We start from the raw sequence: 20,455 nt of genomic DNA on the forward strand, positions 1-20,455 counted from the left end.
CTAACAGAGGACACCTTGGCAGAAGGAAGGGACAGATGTGGAAGAAGCGGAAAATGCCTCAGCTCCTTCAGCACTTGGGGCAGAGAGCATCTTATCCCCACCATAGCCCACATCTGGATGCACACTCACCTCCTCGCCCAGAGTACAAACTGCACTGCCTGATTCACAGCCACCTGTACCAGCACCGACTCAGCAGCATCTCTCTTGCTGGTGGCTTTTTATATTTCAAAAAAACAGGAGTTATGTAATACAGCATCTTCTCTTTGAACCACTTAAAAAGAGAGGGGAAAATAGAAAAAAAAAAAAAGGGGGAAAAAAAGTTTTTGCTGTAAAAGGGTTTTGATAGTGGGAAAATTTTTTGAAAGGGCTCAGATTGAAAGAATTCACTTTGTATTAACAAATGGTCTCTGTGGTCCAGCATTAGCGTGACTGTGATCCTGCTTCAACCTCATGCTCCTGGAGATGGGGAAAAGCAAGATGCTCACCTCGAGGTGGTGCTTCCTGTCCCTGTGCTGCGGGTGGGTGGGAGCAGGGCCTGGGGGATGAGCACCCAGGAGCAGATGGGAGACTAGAGCATGGGCTTCTCTTCCACCTCAGTCTTCCCAGGAATATGCAGTTTTGATGCCCTCAGCCCAGAGCACCTAGTCCTGGTGCATCCTGCACAGCCCATCCCATGCTGTGAAGGGATGACCAGCATGGAACCAAAGGAAGAGTTGGCTCACTCTATGCACAAACCTCCCCCAAATCCTGCTCAAAGCAAGCACGGGGACAAGCCAAGCTGTTCCATGTGTTTGTGTAGGTCTCTAACCTTTCATTTTCCCCAGTAGCCTCCCCTATAAAAGTCCTTCATCAACAACGTGTATAATAGTTACTGCATTTGAATAGCAAATCCACCCCCAACATCCTTTGTGCAGCACAGGGCAGGGTGTGCAGTTCTGATCTGCAGCCATCCAGCCTCCCTGTGGGACTGCCATGGGGCTGGGCTGGATGCTCAGTGGCAGAGCTGATCTCCTGTTGTAAGCAGGCAGTGCAGAGGTAAATCAGCCCTAAAGCCTGTACCTGAAGGTCTGCAGTGAAGCAAGCATGGCTCAAGCAATAGGGCAATAGGAATGGGTTTTATTTTTGCAGGATGGGGCAAACTGCACAGTATAAGGGCCAGAACAACAAGTTCTATGGATGGATGAGGGTTCTGTCCCAGGCCTTGTAACACCAGCACCATGGGACTGGAGCAGCCACTGCTCTGCCCTCAGCCACCCACTAACACTTCCCTGCACTGGGTCTGGTACTCCCAAACCAGCAGAGCTCATACACTGCCTGTACTGCTCCCATTGCCAACCTCCCCGTTCCTGCCTGGAATGAGCATCATCAAATGTCGGCTTGCCTGACTCATTCCTGCCTGGAGAGGATGATTGAGTAGCTGAACTCACTTTCTACCTCTCAGGCATGTGTTTGAGTTCCTGTGAGTCACACACTATAGTCTTGTTCTCCTTTGACTTTGGGCTGCTTCTTAATTTCTCTCCATGATACAGTAAAGATGCACTGTCCCTGACCTATTTTTGAAAACAGAGTTAATTTTTTGTCTCAGTCCACTTCTTTCTGAAAGCCTTCCCTGCAGGTTGCCGTTCTCAATGTCTTAAGCACACAGTGAGCCCCATCATACATCTACATACGGGAGAGGATATTTATTATGCACCATTCCGCCCTTCTTCTCTCATACTATGCCTTCCAGGACTAAGCAGACATCACTGCAAATATCAGGCTTTTCAGGAGACAAATTGCTGCTTTTTTTTTTTTTTTTTTTTTTTGGAGTACACTTTCCAGCAGGCATCCTGTTCAGCTTCTTAAGCTCTTGGTCCCATCAGAAGACAGCCATCTATCAGACATGCCTGCTTCATCGGCTGTCAGCATGAAGGAAAGCCTTGAGAAGAGAGTATAGTGGAAACAAATCACCCTGCGGTCCCACCTGAGCAGACAGTGTTAAATACGCCTCTGATCAGAGATGTTGGACCACTCAGAATGAAATATTCCCTCTGTGTTATCCCAGCATGCAGCCCCCAGGATGGATCACAGCCCGCCTGAAGGGCAGCAGCGTGTTGCAGACAACGGGATGCCAGATAGGGAATTTGTTTTATGGCTTGTTCTCAACCACAAGCTGCTTGCCTTTCTCTTTAGATGTTTACCATAGTGTACATATGCTAAGATTTATATTTCAAATCTGAAAACAGCCATTTCTCAAGGAAATAAACAAACAACGAGCAGCTGACTGGAAGAGAATACGGGTTGGGTTGTTTTGCTTTCAGAAAATACTGAAGAGTTACATACATTGCTGTTTGGAAAGTAATTAAAACAAAAGTGAGAGATGCACATAACACCTGGTTGGGAAAGCTTAAGGAATTTGGGCTTGCCACAGCACAAAGTATGTATGTCACACTGTCTACACAGCCGTGTCCATACAAACCCTTTGTGGTAAGTGGGAACAAGCACAGCCCTTTGTTTGTCCTTCAGTGGGAAAGGTCCCATTGAAAGAGACCACTGGCATTTGCTATGCTCTCCCCGATGTTTTCTCTGAGCATCCCCCAAGCCAGAGCAGAGGCAAAAGAGTTGGGGAGAAAGGGAACTGCACGCAGCTAGCAGAGCCCTGAGCCAAGCTGGCACCTTCTCTTCATTTGCACCCACATGCTGTGCAGAGCTGCTGCAGGGATAAGAGAGAAAAAAGTCAGATGATGGGTAACACAATATGGAAGGGAAGATAACACTGCCTGTGGGGGTGGCTTGGCAATGGAGCAGCTCTCTGCAGATCTTCCCTCCTTTAGAAAAATAGGAGAAAAGTTAAAGAAATGAAGTAGCAAGCTGGCATTAATGGGCTCCAGCAAGAAGTTCCATTTTGCAGGTTCTTCATGCTCATGCCTGTATTTAAATATCATTAATTCCCAATGATTGTTCCAACATCAGGCACTGGTTGTAAGTGCAGTGCTATAAAACCAGTGAAGCCATGACAATCGATGCGTAGTCAGTGTGACTGTGCAAAAACATTGGTGAAAAGCAAACATGCCGCATGCAGTAATAAATTTTGCTTTTGGAACAAACACTTCAAGGGGGTACTTGCTTTCTATGTTCATTTCTTCCTTCACTGGAGCCTGACGTGAAACTGGAATTATTTCCTCTCATTTACAGAGCAATCTGTCTGAACACAATAAACGCACATCAGCTTTGTTATTATCTAACAGAGAAAACAGTGGTTAACTGGCTGCAGTGCAGGGAGGGCTGACACAGTGCCATTACTGCGTCTGCTCCATGGGCCGCAGGCACTGCCCAGCGTGAGTCTATTACCAGGGATTTCTCAGATGCTAAGAAGGTTAAATGGCTGAAGGACTTATCCAAAAGTGATTGCTTTTATGATCCCAGCTCTCTCGTGTTGCAGAAACATTATCTTATTACCCTCCAAATCACTGATGAAGCTTTTTTTAATTGTGATTTGACTCCCCTGCGAGGTACCACGCTCACCATCTGGTGCCTGCTGGGTGTCTCCAGTGCCCGTAACCCCACTGGGCCAACATAGCAGGACAGTGAGGGGCCAGCAACCCAGGGCTGTATCTGCTGAGCTGGGAGCAGGGAGAAGTGAATACCTCCCTCCTTCCCCCGGGCTTCTCATCACCAAGACCTCCTGCAGCTCTGTTGCAGCCTCAATTTGCTGCCCACAGGTTGAGATTGAATTTGGTCCTTCACACATCTGATGGGAAATGCTTCTTTTGATGAAGCATGAGGACACGGATGCCCCATCTCTGGTGGCATTTGAGGACAGGTTGGATGGAGCCCTGGGCAGCCTGATCTGGTGTGTGATTTAGTTGTTAGGAACCCTGCCCATGGCACAGAGCTTGGAATAAGGTGACCTTTGAGATCCCTTCCAACCCAAGACATTCTATGATTCTATGACATCTATACATAAACAAACATATCCTACTGCTCCATGCATGAGCAGGCTGGAGCTTTGCCTATTCTAACTCATAGAAATATTCCCATTGCACGGCAAGGAGATGGGTGAATAGCAGTAAGAAATATTGTACTCATTGAAAATGAGTGAGGGAATGTGATTTGGAGGAACACAAAGGCTCATCTTGTTCTCTTCTTCCTTTTCTTTCTCACTGTTTGAGACAGCAGTTTCTACATTAGCCTGGCTCCCTTCCTTTCCCTTTGTTTCCAAGCTGCCCATTATGGTCTGCCTTTTGGGTGGTCCTGTGTGGAGCCAGGAGTTGGACTCAACAACCCTTACAAATCCATTCCAACTCAGATATTCTATGATAAGATCCAGGGGTAAATCAGCAGACCCCATTAGCCATTAGTCCAGGCAGAGAGGAGCTGGTGGCTGTGGTTGTCAGTGGTAGGCCAGGAAAGCAGGCTTGGAGCCAGGCAGGATGGGAGAAGATGGGTGGACAAAACACATTGGTAACACCCAACTCTGGCAGGCTGTGGAGTGCTGAGGACTTGAGTATTCAGCAATTTTGTTAGGTTTTGTGGCCATATCCTTGTGCTCCTTACGAGGAGCTGTGAGGTTTCCTTATCACAACCAATGGCAGCCAGGATCCGGCCAGCGCAGCTCCAAAGCACAGCAACTTTGGAGTTGCTCCCTAAAAAAGCCATAAATTTTCATGTGGGAAAAGCAACTTTCTGTTTCTCGTGTTGTCTCACGCTGAGCTGATTTCACTGTTCTGACTGACACTTCAGAAGTTTGCAGATTTGCCTGAGGCACGTTTTCAGCATAGAAAAACCTCTATCAAAATGGTTGAGGTTAGCCAAAGAGATAAGCAACTGGAAAAAAAAGAAAAAAAAGGAAAAAAAAGGGTTTTCTAAGGAAAACATCAAACTTAAGGTAGTCTGGAATTTCATCAGAATTGCATTGTGCTAATATCAGCTGGGGAACCATGCATGCAGAAGTTCGTGATCTCATATACGCCAGGATAAATCTAATGCACATCCCAGGGAATAAATTATACTACTGTGGATTTATTCAGCTGTAATAGATCAACATTTGTCCCTGAGCGACTCCAAATTTTCTTTCCTCTGTGCACAGCCTCTTCCCTGCTAATGCATCCCCACAGGAGGGAACACTTCTGTAAGCAGGAAATGGGGAAGCAACCCATGCCTTTTGCTCAATGGCAGAATTTCAAGCACTTAATGTGTACAATTGCTCCATGACAAGGCTTCATGTCTCAGATGAATGCAGATATGTAACCATGGCCCCATATGGAAAGAAGTGTTAAACTAGAATTCAAGATCTGGAACAAAAACTCCTTGTGGCTCAAGAGGATTCATACCTCTGTATTTATCTCCTGAAAACACTTTGTTGTGTTATTCCTGAAAGGGATCAGTTGTCCATACTCTGCAAGCACTCACTACCTCACATGGGAATGGAAAGCAAGGGGTACAACAACACAGCTGAGCATATAATTACTTGGATTTTAACTCATTGCCATCAGCAGTGTCCCACCAGGAGCCAGGGATAGCGGCAAGATAGGACCTAGTGTCCCAACCACGCTGCTGTTCCCTTTGCTCATGCAAGCCCCTCAACACCTCTGGTCCCAGGTCGCATTTCAAATGGAGAAGCAAAGCCAAGTGCAATGGTTTAATGCTCCTAATCCTTCTGCATGAGGGCTGGACACAGGCCAGGCTCCAGAAAGATTCATTCTGTAGGATAGGAAGGGAAGAATTGCTCTCCCATCTGGAGCACAGTGGGTGTTTATGCAGGAATACCACCTTTAATCTTTTCTTTCTCAAATGATTGTGATTATTATCTTAGTCTTCATAGGATGACTGCAAAGAATCCCATATATCCAAGATTCAAATACGGTTCTCCTCACCCTGCGATTCCCATGGTGGTGGAATTTGGGTGTAGTTTACTGTATTAAGTCTATTCTACCAAACTCAGAACTCAAATTCTCAAAGCCTGCATAGTTATTCACAGTCACAGCTCTCTTCTACAATCAGAGCAGTCCACGGGATGGTCAGGATGAGAGAAAAAGCTGATCTTCATTTCTGCCAAATTGTCTTTAGCTCCACCTGAATGCTCCCATCCGTGTCTCAACACACAACTTGTCCTGCAGTGGTAAACAGTGGTTTAGATTAGAAAATTATTCTCCAGTTCCATACTTAATTACATAATTACTGCTTGTCAGCTCAGATCTAAGAAAAGTCAGAGACCGGCCAATTAAAAGGAATATTTTTTCGTTCTAACAAAAAATACTGTTGTATTTTATTCCGTCCTCCTTGAAAGCAAATGTTTTACTGCAAAGCTCTGACTGCAGTTATCTATCACATGGGAGTCCAATGGTAAGGAACAGCACTTACAGCATTAAAAATGCAGTCTCTGTGTGTCAAACCCAAAAAGTACGCCTCCTGGCAGCCTCCATGGCCTCATTTTGGCTGCAGAAGGAATAAAATCAGAGCTTGCAGTGATATTCCAGTATCAGCTCCTGCTATAGCTCCTGTTATCCAGGGAGACAACGCCAGGAAGAAACCTGGCATTTAAGTTCGCCTTAGCACTGTGAATATTCAGGTCTATCCAGAGCAGACCATACATCATGAGACCCATTCACTCATTTCTTTTTCTTGCACAGCACTTCCATGCACTGCATACATAAGCCATGACAACAGTGGAACCGTGCATCGCTGCGGACACCAGGTGTGGCTCATACCCACCTCAGATAACTTCAGCACTGAGAAATGCTCTGCAGCATCACACATTGTTCTCTTACCTTCCTTAAGGAGTAAAGGTATAAGTGTTATTTTGATCAACTTAGCTGCTGAAACAATCAGTCTGCTTAGTGTACTGGAGTTATGGATCAATCTATTTGAAGAAGCAGCATAGCAAGAGGATGCCAAATTTATAGAATCATAGAACAGGTTGAGCTGAAAGGACCTTTAATGGTTATCTGATGCAACTCACCTGCAATGAACAGGGACACCTACAGTTCGATCAGGTGCTGAGAGCTTCATCCAGCCTGGTTACTGCCACCTGAGGAGGGAAAGCACGATAGACTCAAACTAAGGGAGCCCTTTGCAAGAAATGAGGCCCAAAGAAAGGAAACCCTCACCTCAGAGCCCAGAAATAGCTTCTCCAGAATGACAGAAACCCTACCAGCTGGGGGAAGAGAGAAACTTCTCCTCAGCCATCCCAAGCCAGCCCTTGGCTGCTGCCAGCCCCCAGGGTTTCCCTGGTGATCTCTTCCTGTGTTTAATTCTGAGCACAGCCAGCCAATGGGGGTGGGAAGGAATCACCAGTCATTTTGCAAAAGAAAGTGACTGAAATATTCAACGCTCCATTGATTGCTGCCTGTGGCATGCGGAGTGTTCCCCTTGTTGTCCCGCTGCAAAGCAGCAGCAATGGGGCTCTGCAGGGCCTCTTACCCACCCCTACACCACTCCTGTCCTGGGCTACACCCTGCAGGAGGGTGGGAATCCAGCCCCAATGGCATTTCTCCCCCCAGATGGCAAGCTTGATAACTACTGTTTATGTTCTATTTGCTGAAGCATGACTGCACCAGGACAGGTGGGGTGGAGACAAGGAATGGAGCTGCTAGGGGGGTGAAAAGTGTTTCTTATTTCAGATCAAATCACATCCTACGGTTTATCCCGATCTGGAAGGGAAAATGAGGCAGAACAGACAACTTGTATAGAGTGCTGTGGAAGGAGGAAGAAGGAATTTGCTGAAAAGCAGCAGGAGGCTCCAGCAGGCAGGAAGGAAAGTGCTGCAGCCTGGATACAGAAAGCTGCTCTTCTGAAAGGTCAGTGAAAAACCCAGGTTTAAATTGCTGAAGTTTCAAGGTTTTTGGGAGCACATCTGCGTCTGCATCCCGCTGTTTGCAGGGAGGTGCTTTTACCACTGCTATGTGCTTCTCAGGCTGCCTTTTGCTATGTTACATCCCCTCAAGCGAGAAATAGGGATGAAAGTTTTTGCGTGACATTTTTCTCAGCAGAATTCATCCTCTTATTGTGGAAAACTTTTTACATGAGCAAAATCATAGAATCACAGAAGGCTTTGTGTTGGAAAGAACCTCACAGCCCCCTAACCCCAATCAAAGCCCTGGGCTGGTTGTCCCCCACCAGATCAGGCTGCCCAGGGCCCATCCAGCCTGGTGCAACACATTAATTTAGAATACCTTTCACTGAGCAGTTTCAAAGCCCAAAAGCGGTTTCATTTGTGTGGGGTGAGATCTCTTTTAATCCAGCGGGTTTAAAGGGAAATTGCTGACTTGACGGATACAAGAAATCTGATGGAAACCTGGGACACCCCACACAGTGTGCTTTCATCTTTTGAGAGTTACGGGATCATGTTTGGAACAGAACAGCTATGGAATGGCACTGTTCTTATTCTTCAAGTTACAGCTGCTGTGTGGCCACATAAGTGACATCACCGAGAACATGTTGTACTGTCATTATGCTAAAAACCAAAGTATTACTGGAAAGAGCTGCCTGGCGAGATTTGAAGCGGTTGTTTGAGATTGCAATCAGATTTGGGTGCTTCTGAAAATCATTCATTTGAAATAATCCAGGACCGTCTCCCAGTAACTATGTTATTAAAGCTGTTCATCAGCAAAGGCATTTACTCTCCCATCTCCTATCTTCTGTACAGTTTGTGAAGTCAGAGACCCAAATTAGCATAACACACTTGCCAAGGGACGGGAGAAACGTATTCAGATTTAATCTAGTGATTCTGGCTCACTCATACTAACAGCTCCTTCACCAAGGCCATGGGGTTAATCATTAACCTCTTCTATCTACAAACAGAAAAATACCTTCAGTCACGAGGAAATGGTGCAGAAGAGAAGGTTACACCGGTTCCAAGCAGCAGGTTACAGCTGTGGGGCAGTTAACGAGAGTTAGGGCACACACAAAAAGCAGGTTGGTCCTTCTTGCTGGTCCTGGCCCTGATCGCCGACTCTGCAGCAGGTAGGAAGCACTGCTGGATGCAGCAAGGGGAGTCCTGGGGGAGGGTGTGGGGATGGACTTTCTCCTAGCAAAGCATTACAGAGCCAAAGCAGGGTGGCAGGAGGGCTCTGGCAGGAGTGCGAGGAAAGGAGGTGACAGGTAAAGGGACCTGAAAAGGAGCATGAAAAGAGGGGTATGATGATAAATGAAGATCCAAACGTATTATTGGTAGTGTAAAATATATGCAGGAGAAAGGAGTTGGAAGCAAATATTGTTCAAATAGAGGGACAGAAAGCAATAATGCAGAAGAGTCCATCCTACCTGGCCCATAGCACTGAGGGGAACAAGAATGCTCCCCACAGATCTGTCCCTCTGTTCCAGCCTCAGGCAGGGAGGTGCTGGGATGGCCCCTGCTTAAATCACAGAACATATATCAGCCCTGAACCAGCTGGAACGAAGCCAGCATCTTGCTTTACATGCTCTTCTTAAATCATGTTTCTGCACCAGGGAGGGGCATGACTGCAGCCCCTGCACCCACTCCAATCCCGGCTGCATCATGTTGGTAATGCAGAAGCAACCACAGTTTTTTTCATGTAGGTTTGGTTTTTTTTTCTTCATTTCAAAATGAACCTGCTGACAAAGCTGAAAGCAAAGTGCCAGGCTGCTGTCAACAAATTGATGCTTCTGTCCTTTGGCTGAGCCCCACCAGCTCCTAAAATGACTCATTTTTGATCCAAAACAACACCGGTGGTGGGATTCTATCAAGTGGCTCAGAAAGAAAAAATAATTCAAAAAGCAACAATAAGAGTGAGTTATAAACAGAGTCCCCCAGTCTATTAAACCAAGGCAAACGGACCAAAGTAAGAGTCACCAATAAATCTGCCATTGCACACTTCACCTGGTCACATTCAAGCAGGACATCGTTGTTTCAGACCCCAGCTGAGAGAAGGACTGGCAGCTCCCACAGCACTGAGGACTTTCTCCTGCTTCTAATAAGAATTCCCATCTGCCTCCCTGTGTGATCCCAAATGAGGGCAAACAGAAAAGCAGAAGCCATCCCCGCCTTTAACATGATCGATACAACTGCATGTATTTAACAAATGCCATGTAGATTGCTTTATTTGACCCTCTCTTCACAAAATAATTTTATTATATGTATGAAAGCAGCTTACAGGCAATCAAGTTATGAAAACATTCACGATACATAAATACACAGACCTGATGCAGGATGTATATAGTTCATTAGACTTTGAGATTTTTACTCTCAGTTCTCTTTTCCTGACAACATTTTTTTTTGTTTCGTGTTTTGTTTTTTTTTTTTTATATATATATTATGAAAAGTTTCTCCAAAGGGTATCTGTGCCATTCAGAAAGCAGAGCTCTGTCCTGGAGTGCTGCTGAATGTTGACTCCCAGTGTTCCTGTTGCTAACGTTCACTGCTCACTTGGGGCATTACAGAGGGAAAGCAGCAGGGAAGGGCCACGGCAGTTTTTGAATTAAACACAGGCATCTTTGTTTTTGAGCTCACGGGGCATTTTTGAGGTGGGGGCTGCAGTTCCATCCATAGTTAGAAAAGTCTTAAATCAGTAATGAGGCACTATTCCTTATTTGAGGGGACTACTGATGTGGGAATTACTAAAATGCAACATCCTCCTGGCCTCCAAAGTAAAGCACTGCATACCCTCTTGAACTCAGACTGAGAGCAGACAGACAGCATGATCCCAGTGGTGCTGCCAGAAATAATACAGATGACAACAAGGTTTGGCATGTTTACTACCATGAAACCAATTGTGTTTGTTTGGAAAAGATATCCAAGACTTGGAATAAGAAAAGTCTGAGAAAGCTGTTTATCTTACATTAATACAAAACGTTATATACTATGAATTGTTACCTAAGTAGCTTTTCTTCTCAAATTGGATTCTCCTTAAGGTTGTAGCCGTACTTAAGGTCTGTACAGATCCACAAACTTGACATTCTAGCAAAGTCTCTGTAACATGAAACTTTTTTAAAAATAAATAGCAGCAATTTCTTGTTATTTGTAAAAGGGAAGAGAATTCACAACTCAGTCAACGCTGATCCTATCTTCTGAAAGAAATCCCACTTGAAAACCAAAGCCTGTAAGGAAACGAGCTCCATTCCACATCAGTTCTGTTGATTCCTTGGTCTCTCGCTAAGCTTCTCAGCCTTCTTCCATCCCTCACAGCTCTCGAGGCCATCGGGGCTTTCACAAAGTGCTGACTGGTTGTCTGGCCACAATGCAGTAATGACACTCCAAAAATATCCCATCATTTAGACATCTTAAATAACATAAATAAAGCTAGATCTGTAATAACATATGAAAAATATCAATTTAAAACAATAAATAAATAAAACCGGTATCAACGTGTTAACTCCCGAAGCTTTAAAAATAACCATTCTCACTATAAGGCTCAATTATTTTTTCAGAAATAATTTTAAGAAGGCCTCTACCTCCCTTTACAATCCCTCAGCCTTTAATTAGGACCTGTTAACACCCACTATCACAAGACACAGCAATCCTTTATATTCTAGTAAACATGAATCTTTAAATACTTAACATTTATCTTCTGCCTCACTTCAAGCAAGAAATTGGCCTGTCTAGGTGCAGAGGAGAAGCAGTATTATTTTATCACTGCACTGTATCCAAACCTGTGTATATTCTTCAGTATGAACAGCATGGTTTAACATCCATCTTTCTAACCAATTTTCAGTACCTTGTTGCTGTTTAGTGTTTTAAATATTAAATTTAATGCCAGGAAAATCCATTCAGGGCTTTATGTAGATGTGTACTTCTCCCGAGAGCTTAGTTTCATACAAAAAACCGTATCTTTTTTTTTTGTTGTTAAAGATTATCACATTGTACACTATTATGTTTTGCTGGGTACACCTTCCTGTTCAGGTTTTATGCTGCCCATTTTGTGTAATGGGATTGATCTTTTCCAAAGAAACGTCAGCTTCATAATCCAAAATACCCGACAGTGCTGGAGACATTTTGTCCAAGGTCTTAGATAGTTCACCTTCTTCTTCCTTTTTTAGAGGTTCTTCTTCCGGACAGATGATTGCATGTGGGATCAGATAAACCAGATTCGACTCTTTGGGGCTGGAGCCTTTGGGCTCATGTTGGCTTGAAAAAACAACTGCTCCGTTGTTGTTAATGCTAACAGTCTCTATAGCATTGCCGGACATGGGGCAGAGCCTGTAGCATCCTAGCAGGGTGGAAAATGCCTTGCGGAAATCAGCATTGAAGGCATAAATGATGGGGTTTAGGGAAGAATTAGCCCATCCAAACCAAATAAAAACGTCAAAGGTGGTGGAGTTAATGCAGAAAGCTTCTGCTCCCTTGGACGGTTGGGTGGGCTCGCAGAAGGGAATCATGCAGTTCAACACGAAAAATGGCAACCAGCAGCACACAAACACCCCCATGATCACCGACAAAGTCTTTAGAACCTTTGTTTCCCTCTTGAAGGACATTTTGAAGTTGCTCTCAGGTTGCTGACAGTCCATGCTGCTTCTGTTGCCACTTGTGTTCTGGCAGTTCTTGGCATGCACTGCTGCTCTCTCCAAAGCTGAAATTCGTCGTATTTGCTTCTGAGCAATCCGGTATATCCTTGTGTAGGTTACTATCATGATGGCCACAGGTATATAGAAGCTAATTAGAGAAGAGGAGATGGCATACATCCTGTTTAGGCTAGAATCACAGTTGTCCATGCTTATACCTTCTAAACTGGCATTCAGGTCCAAAAAGCTCGTGGTTGTAGCCTTGTGCCAGTTGAGCTGCACAGGGATGAAGGAAATCAACACAGACAAAGTCCACGCCACACTGATCATGATGAAGGCTGCCTTGGGGGTCATTTTCCTCTCGTACCTGAATGGGCTGGAGATGGCCCAGTATCTGTCCACACTAATGACACAGAGATTTAAGATGGAGGCTGTTGAGCACATAATATCAAAGGCCACCCAGATGTTGCAAAATGAACCAAAAGGCCAGAAACCAGCGATCTCTGACACAGCTTTCCAAGGCATGACCAAAACCGCCACCAAGAGGTCTGACACGGCCAAGGAGATGACAAAGAAGTTGGTCACTTTGGACCTGAGGTGGCGAAACCTAATGACAGCTGCGCAGACCAGCGTGTTTCCCAGCAGTGTGGAGAGGATCAGCAACGAGAGGAAGCAGCCCGTGAGGATCCGAAAGGAAGAGTCCCTTTCCACAAGCAACCCTTCCCCATCCATAGTGGTGTTGTTCCAAGTCATAGTTTCTCCTGAGGGAAAATCACATCATGATTTTCATGACGACATCAGCTCCTTTCCTTACAGATAGCAGACACGAGATGTCCGAACAGACCAAAGGCTCTTGTTACGGTCCCCTCAAGCCCAGATGGACTTCATCCACTCTGAATCTCCCTGAACGACATTGAAAGCTCTTTGAGCAGGAACTGAAAATGCACAAATACAGTCACCTCCACAGAGGGGTTTTTAAGCAATCCCTTCAAGAACACAGTACACCACCCCAGCATGAAGCAGCTTAATTCAGACAGCTCACCTGCAAATGTTCTGCTGCTGTCCTCTGCAAATATACCCCACAGACAGGAAAGCAATCACTTTTTCATGCTTGCATATTCCCACTTAAATAGACTATTGATCGAGTGTTTCCAGCGTCCATTGCACTAGCCCTTCATATTTACTGATGCGTGCTGTATGAGGTGCTTTTCCTCTGCTTTGGTTCTCTAAATATCTCACTGATTAAACACCCCATCTTTCCTCCTCAGCACACTCCTTTACAAAATCCACCAGTTCTCTGCTTCTGGGCAGCATCAGTGAGCAATTCTTCACTTTGTTTCAAGTTTTACACTTCCAGAGACAAAGGAAACAAGCATTCAGCAGGTGTGTTTTAAAGGTTTTCAGTAAGAAGTAGCTCAGATTATTTAGTTTTATTGAAACGAGAAATTCTGGCTCCTACCTTTCAGCTTCGTTTCTGTTTGCTCTGGGACGCAGGGCTGCCTCTTCTCCTTGTTTAGGTTTGGAATTGCATAGCAAATCTTACAGACAAACCCAGCATTGCATCAGGTGCAGGCATGTGTTGTTCCCTGAAAGCGTCAATCGGCAAAGGATGAGCTGCAAAAGTTTAGTCCCCAGGAGTTAGTCCTGCAGCCAGCAGTGGAGCAGCGTTGGTGGGCAGTGTGTGACAGACCTCATCAGCGTGTGCCCAGCTACCTCCATCCCATGGACCCCATAGATTGCTTTGCAAACTTTGTTGGCTGGCTCGGTCCCGGTGGCGCTTTGTACATCCCATCAGAGGGAATCATCCCAGGCAAAAGGCACAGTATTCCCAGCACCAGCAAGAGCCAAGTCGCAGCTGTTTCTTTCTTTCTTCTGTCGTTCTCTGAAGGTTGAAAAAAGGGAGAGAGGAGGAGGAAGGACCTGAGTGAGCTCCCCTCTGCACGAAGGCGGTGGTGCCGAGAGTGCTTCCTCTTCCAGCAGGGACGAGTGGCTTTAGTGCTTCTCTGCCAGGTTATAGCTCTCCATGGCAGCACGGGATAATCTCACCTCCTGCTCAGAGGGGCTGCGCTCCGGCCGTCGGAGCAGCCGGCTCTAGCATGCTTTTCCCTTTAATAACAATGCAGGCGGAGCAGCTCTTCACGCTCTCCCGGGCCACGCATCTCCGGTGCCGGGGGCTTTTCCTCCGTTCGCCCGGGAGGGCGGCCCCGGCGCCACAGACTTCCTCCTGCCGGGGGCAGGGCTCGGCAGCATCGCCCCTGAGAGAGCTCTGTCCGTCCGGCGTCTCCTTCCTAAAGGATTAAGACAAGAGGAAGACAGGGTGAAGGCACGCAGAGGGCACAGAGCAGCCCCCCTTCTCCTGCTTTCACATCGTCGCTCGGACGCAGCTTCCCTTGGGCCGCTTCTCCCCGATTTTTCCGCTTTCTCGGGGAATAAGCAGGACGCTGAGCAAAGCCGGGCTGCGGGCGTTGAGCGCACACGGGATCACTTTGCCCCGCCGAGCTGCGGGACGCTGCGCGATGCCTCGGCGCTGCGAGCCAGCCGAGCCCCATTCATTGACGAGTAAAGTAAGTACCGGCACCCAACTTATGGCTGGGCGATGCTCGCAGCGGTGCAGGCGGCGGGCTGCAGGCCGAGGCACCCCAGACGAGCACCGATAGCTCGGGGAGCACCGACAGCCCGGGGCGTACTCGGCACCCGGCAAAGCAGGGTACTCACCGGAGCGGGATGCTCGGGTCGGCCCGGGGTGACGGCGATCGGCAGCCGGGGCAGCGCTCCGCTCCGCTCCCCTTCGCTCCGCTCCCCCCCCCCCGCTCGGCTCCGCGCCACCTCCCCGCCGCCCCGCGCCCCCGCGGCTCCCGGCGCAGCCGCGGCCACTGGGCTCCCTCTCCTGGGCGGCCGCGGCCCCGCGCCCCCCCGTCGGAGCGGAGCGCACGGCAGCCCCAGGGGCGCGGGGCAGGGATGCTCCTGTTGTCCCGCCCCGCCGCTTCCCCCGGACGGCTCGGCCGGTTCGGCGGGGAGAGGACCGGGAGGAACCGCAGGGAGCGGCTCCGAGAAACGGGTCCTTGAGATCACCGCTGAAGAGGTTCAGAGAAAATCCACGAGCAAACTTCAAACCTGGATCTCTGTAGCAGACGGAGGGCATCGCTGTCCCTACATATCGCCTCAAGGGCGGTTTCCCCAGGCCGTTCCGGTGCCTGAGGAGCCGGGTCCTGACCGATGTCTCAGAGCAGGAGTGGGGACAGCAGAGCCGCGGCTCTGGAGCTGCCGCCAGCCCCGGAGCTGCACCTCCTGACGGCAGATGTCAGCTCTGGGCAGATCCCCTTCTGTCTGCGAGAGAAAACTCCTCGCAGAGGAGTTCACCTGCCCGCAAAAATGTGTCGTTTCAGATCGTGTTTTCTTCTTTACAAAAGTCACTCCGGTTCAGCAGTAAGGACTGAAAAGCAGAGAGGTTACATCTCGAGCCCTTTCGTTCTACAGAAGGGATTTTTCTGTCTTACCTGAGCCACGAGAGCCAACGAAAGCAGAAGAACACAATGATTTGCAAGTTGCTACCTTTGTGTCATAACCTCACCTCAAACAAATGTATCAGAAAATGAAGATAAACATCACGGGGTGGGGGGGGTTGAAACCCCCGAGAAGAACAAATAAGTTCACTAAGTTGTCAGGATGCATTTCCTGGGTTTCAGCATTACTGAAGTTGTTTATATGCCAGCTATAATTTTTCATAATGTCAGTTAGTGTGGATACAGTGCTAAACTAACCCTGACTAGCTAACTATGATGCTTGCTTTCCCTTCCCCTCTCTCTTTCTCTCATTTTTAATTCCTTCTCAGCAGGTCTCATCCCTCCTTCTTATGATCCTGTTCTTTAATGATCGTTCATCCCCAGAGGAGGATGAAAAAGACAAAAAGTGAATTCTTTGTTTTTCAGTAATAGCAATGCCTAATGAAAGTCATTCTGAGCTTTCCTTTTATAATTTTGAGGGCTTTTTTTTCTCCTTTTCTCCTCAAAGCACAGCACAGGTGAGATTTACTGCATGTACTTATCTTCTGAAAATGCAGCACACTGCTGCTTTGGAGCAGAAACCCTGGGACGAGGGGAACATCGCCTTCATAAGAAGACACTGAGAACATTCTCACATTCTCCATTCATTTAATTCAGTATTCATTCCAGCAGCCAGTCTTTCTCATATCTCATCCCTAATTTCATGTGATCATTTTGTGGATGAAATTCAAGTCTGGCTCAGCTGAGGCCATCACAGCGCAGCCCCTTAAACCACTCTGCAGGTTACAAACCCTCCCCTTTCAAACAGGGCACCCTGCTGTGCTCATTTGCCACTTCAGCTAATTTGTGAGCTTTTAAAACTTTCATGACTTAATAGTCATACCCCGGTGAGGCACAAAAGTGAGATCCATTAAACCCTTATTGCTGTTCAGGTAAATGTAGCGGTGGGATCAGGCAGCCAGTTGGCACAGCTCTGGGAGCCATTTCTGCAAAGGATGGGTTGGATTTGCTTTTTGCTGCTCTCCAGCTGATGTGCCCTCATACAGCACTGAAGGATCAGCTCACGTCCAGATCAGAGCTTGCCCAAAGCTGCCAGCAATGGGACAACGGTGCAGCTGTGTGAGACCCAAAAATACACAGAAAATTGGTTTGATTTTCCCTATGCCACCACATGTAACAGCTGCTTGATTTTGTTTAATGCTTTTCAACCACTGCTGAAATCAAAGCAATACCCAGGAAAGGAAATCTCGTGTGTCTCTGCTACCACCCTACAAAACATCCCTTGCTCCTCTGAGACTCTTTTTGGAGAAACGCCCACTGGGTTGGCATGAAGATTTGAAAATACACTTAGAGTAGCACCTTGATCCAAATGATCTTAATCCAAACAGTAATTAGCTGCTAGAAGACTGAGCCAGAGCTGAACGAAATCCAAAGCTTGCGTTCAGAGATAAGCGTGCTTTAATCTATCAAACAGCACACACACAAAAGCTGGGGAAAGGCGGCTTAATTTACAAAATAATATTACAGTCTGTGGATGCAAACTGTACTCACGTCACTCTCAGGATGACTTCTTGAGTCTGCATGCACGGGATGTATTAAACATCAAAACAGCTGAGGTGGGTTAGCAGAAATAATGTCTGAAAGAGCTGTCAAGTTTCTAAATAACTGGTTATACTAATAAACCAAGATAACTTTAGCCTCAATTTAACCTTCTTGGAAAAATCAAGAGATTCTGGAAATGGAGCAGCAGCTCTGAACTCTCTTAGAAGATCAGCGAAGCACGTGGCTGAACTGGTGGTGTCACGGTTGGGCATTCCATGGGAAAAGCACAGCAGTGAGTACAAAACACGGGGGAAAGATGAGAAGCAGAAAATAGAAAAACCAACCCACACATCAGGGTCTCGAGCTCCTTCTTGTATGATGAAGACCCATCAGGAGGGAGAAAGAATCAGTGAGAGAAGGGATTTCTTGTCCCCCAACACTGGTAACAAGGCCTAAATATTCACTACTGTGTGGATTTATTTTATTTATTTATTTATTTATTTATTTATTTATTTATTTATTTATTTATTTTGGAGTACCATAATGTGTAAAAGAAAAGGAACAATGTTCCATTTCCACGTGTCCTGAGCAGTCAGCCCAGGCTCTGTTCACACATCCCCTTCCCACGTCACCAATCCTTCCTTACATTTCTAGTGTAAAACCCAAACCAAAGCTGGCTGGTTTCAGCTGCAGCCTCTGAGATTTTACAAGCTCTTTTTGGACTGAAGAGGAAGACAGAAATGAAAGGGAAATATCCACCCTGGGGACAGGGCAGGAGCTGAACAACCCCATACCCCACCAGCAAGATCCCTCCACAGCTGATTGCTGAGGTATGAAACAGCACACAAAAACCAGCACGTCAACCCAAAAATATGGACTGTCCCCTCTCCACTGATGTATGCTTTATTTGCACGTGCACCATTTTTTTTATAGTGTATGGCTTGCATTTTTTCTTTCACTCTGTGGACAGGCAGAAAAATTGAATATATGAATCAAAAGAGAAGTCACGGCAAAAATGACAGCGCTTTTAATGTCAAAGATGGCTTTGACATATTAATTTGTACCTTAGAAATGAAATAAAGCCAGCGATACAGAATGATTCATTAGAGTGAAATCAACCTGAGAAATAATGAATTCTCAGTGGATAAATAAAAAGAGTCCAAATGGATATATTAGCAGCAAAACTCTTCACAGCTGAGTGTTACGGTGATTTTTAGCAGCAGTGGATCAAGCTACAGATAACATAATTTTCTTAGCAGATGGCTTGGTAGGTGGCACTCGACTCCTAAGCTGCAGATTTACTCCTGAGCTGCGTGCCAGCCAGCAGCACTAAATGGATCCTTCTCCCATATTCTAGCATAGCCCCTGAATGGTGGCTGGAGAACTGCTCCTCTTCCATCAGAGGACTTTTGTTCTTTCTGATGCAGAACGTGTGATGATGAAAAGTGGTGCTGGCACTAACCTAAGCCCAGTGCCTCTGATGGTTAGCAGAGTAGGTAAGAAAAGTATGACTATTACCCTACAGCTGATGATGTATATATAAGTGCACATTACTGCACATCCAGTATGGTCATGTTCTACAGCCCTTCTATAGGCAGGCTACAAAAATCCTTGAATTAATGAGAATTAAAGGAAATATGAAAAATAAAAAATAAGAAACAGAATGGAGTGGAACGGAGTGGAACAGAATGGAATGGAATGGAATGGAATGGAATGGAATGGAATGGAATGGAATGGTTGGAAGGGACCTTGAAAGAACATGCAGTCCAACTGCCTGACCTTTTCAGGGCTAACCAAAAGTTAAAGCTTATTAGAAGAGCATTATCCAAATACCTCTTAGCACTGACAGGCACAGGGGCAGTGTTTGATCTGTGTTTGACTGTCCTCACAACGAATAAATTTGTCCTAATGTCCAGACTGGTGCCAGTAGAAAAATAAGAATCCAAACCAAGGTTCTGGCTTTAGTCTCTTCATTCCTCCTGTCACAGTTTTGACCAGAGCTTTTGATACACCCAGGGATCAGACTGGATTACCCCAAACCATGACACAATCCCAAATTCATTTTCACCCTACCTTGTCTGCATACTTTTTCTGTTCCAGCCTTTGTGCCAGTCTGGTCGCACCAAGTAGAACTGGTTCATCTCAGTAATTCAGTAATATCTGGCTCTTTGCAGCCTGCCTCTGTGTCCTTGGCTTTTCCCTGCCCTGTGTTGCAAAGAAAGAAGTTGCTGTAACAGCAGCTCCCAGAGCAGTGTTTAACAAGCAGTGCTTCCTCTGACTGGAAACGTTCCCTGCATCCTATCATCCATTTGTCAAAATCCATTTCAAGATCAGGGACCTCAGTTGCCGACAACGGACCTCAAAGCCAGTGAGCTGCTCACGCTCCAACCCTGCGAGTTTTAGCGGCTCTGGGCTTGGAACACATCAGGGTTTGGCTGCACCAGCACAGCTATTCTCATTCCCTAATGCTTTTCTAGAAATATCCCAATGATTTCTATTAGCTGTACTCGATTTCTAGTAATTCCAACCTGTTTTCCAGGAGTTTTCCTCCGCTCTTTAGGAATTTCTCATGGCTTTCTAAGGATTGTGCATTTCTTTCTAGGACTCCTCCACTACTTTTTAGAAATTCACCCTTCCCTTTTAGAAATTGCCTTCTTAGTTTTCCAAGAATTTGTAGCCAACTTTCTAGAAATTCACTTTTTGCTTCCTAGGATTCTCCCCAGTGCTTTCTAGGAATGAAATTTGTTTTTTAAGAGTTTCCTATAATTTTCTAGGAATTCCCAAAATCTTTCTAGGAGTTTTCTGTGGTTCTCTTGACACTTTCTATATGTTCCCAAGAATTTTCCTGCTGCTAGGAATTTCTCACTGCTCTCTCAGTATTTCTACCAGCTTTCTAGGTACATTTATCATGCTGTGAGATGTTGATCCATGCTGTTGATGCTGTTGCATGCTATCAGGCTGGATCTTAGGAA

The 20,455-nt window shown here is 46.2% G+C and overlaps 2 protein-coding genes across 2 annotated transcripts in view; one reads left to right on the plus strand and one right to left on the minus strand.

Annotated features, from left to right (window-relative positions):
- Window positions 1-8,897: 8,897 nt before the first annotated feature.
- The window catches only part of SFXN1 (sideroflexin 1), a gene marked incomplete at its 3' end in the record, with an annotated part of 35,441 nt that continues 23,883 nt past the window's right edge, over window positions 8,898-20,455 (plus strand). Inside the window, exon 1 of the mRNA XM_079542347.1 lies at window positions 8,898-8,943. The remainder of the gene's footprint in view (window positions 8,944-20,455) is intronic.
- DRD1 (dopamine receptor D1) lies at window positions 11,836-13,979 on the minus strand (the record flags this gene model as incomplete). Its single annotated transcript, XM_079542442.1, has 2 exons — window positions 13,898-13,979; window positions 11,836-13,199 (listed from the first exon to the last, which is right to left on the minus strand). The coding sequence occupies exon 2, from the start codon at window positions 13,189-13,191 to the stop codon at window positions 11,836-11,838; it is 1,356 nt and encodes a 451-aa protein (XP_079398568.1). The 5' UTR covers window positions 13,192-13,199; window positions 13,898-13,979.

The sequence above is a fragment of the Tetrao urogallus genome (assembly GCF_951394365.1).
Source record: "Tetrao urogallus genome assembly, chromosome: 14".
Lineage (NCBI taxonomy): Eukaryota > Metazoa > Chordata > Aves > Galliformes > Phasianidae > Tetrao > Tetrao urogallus.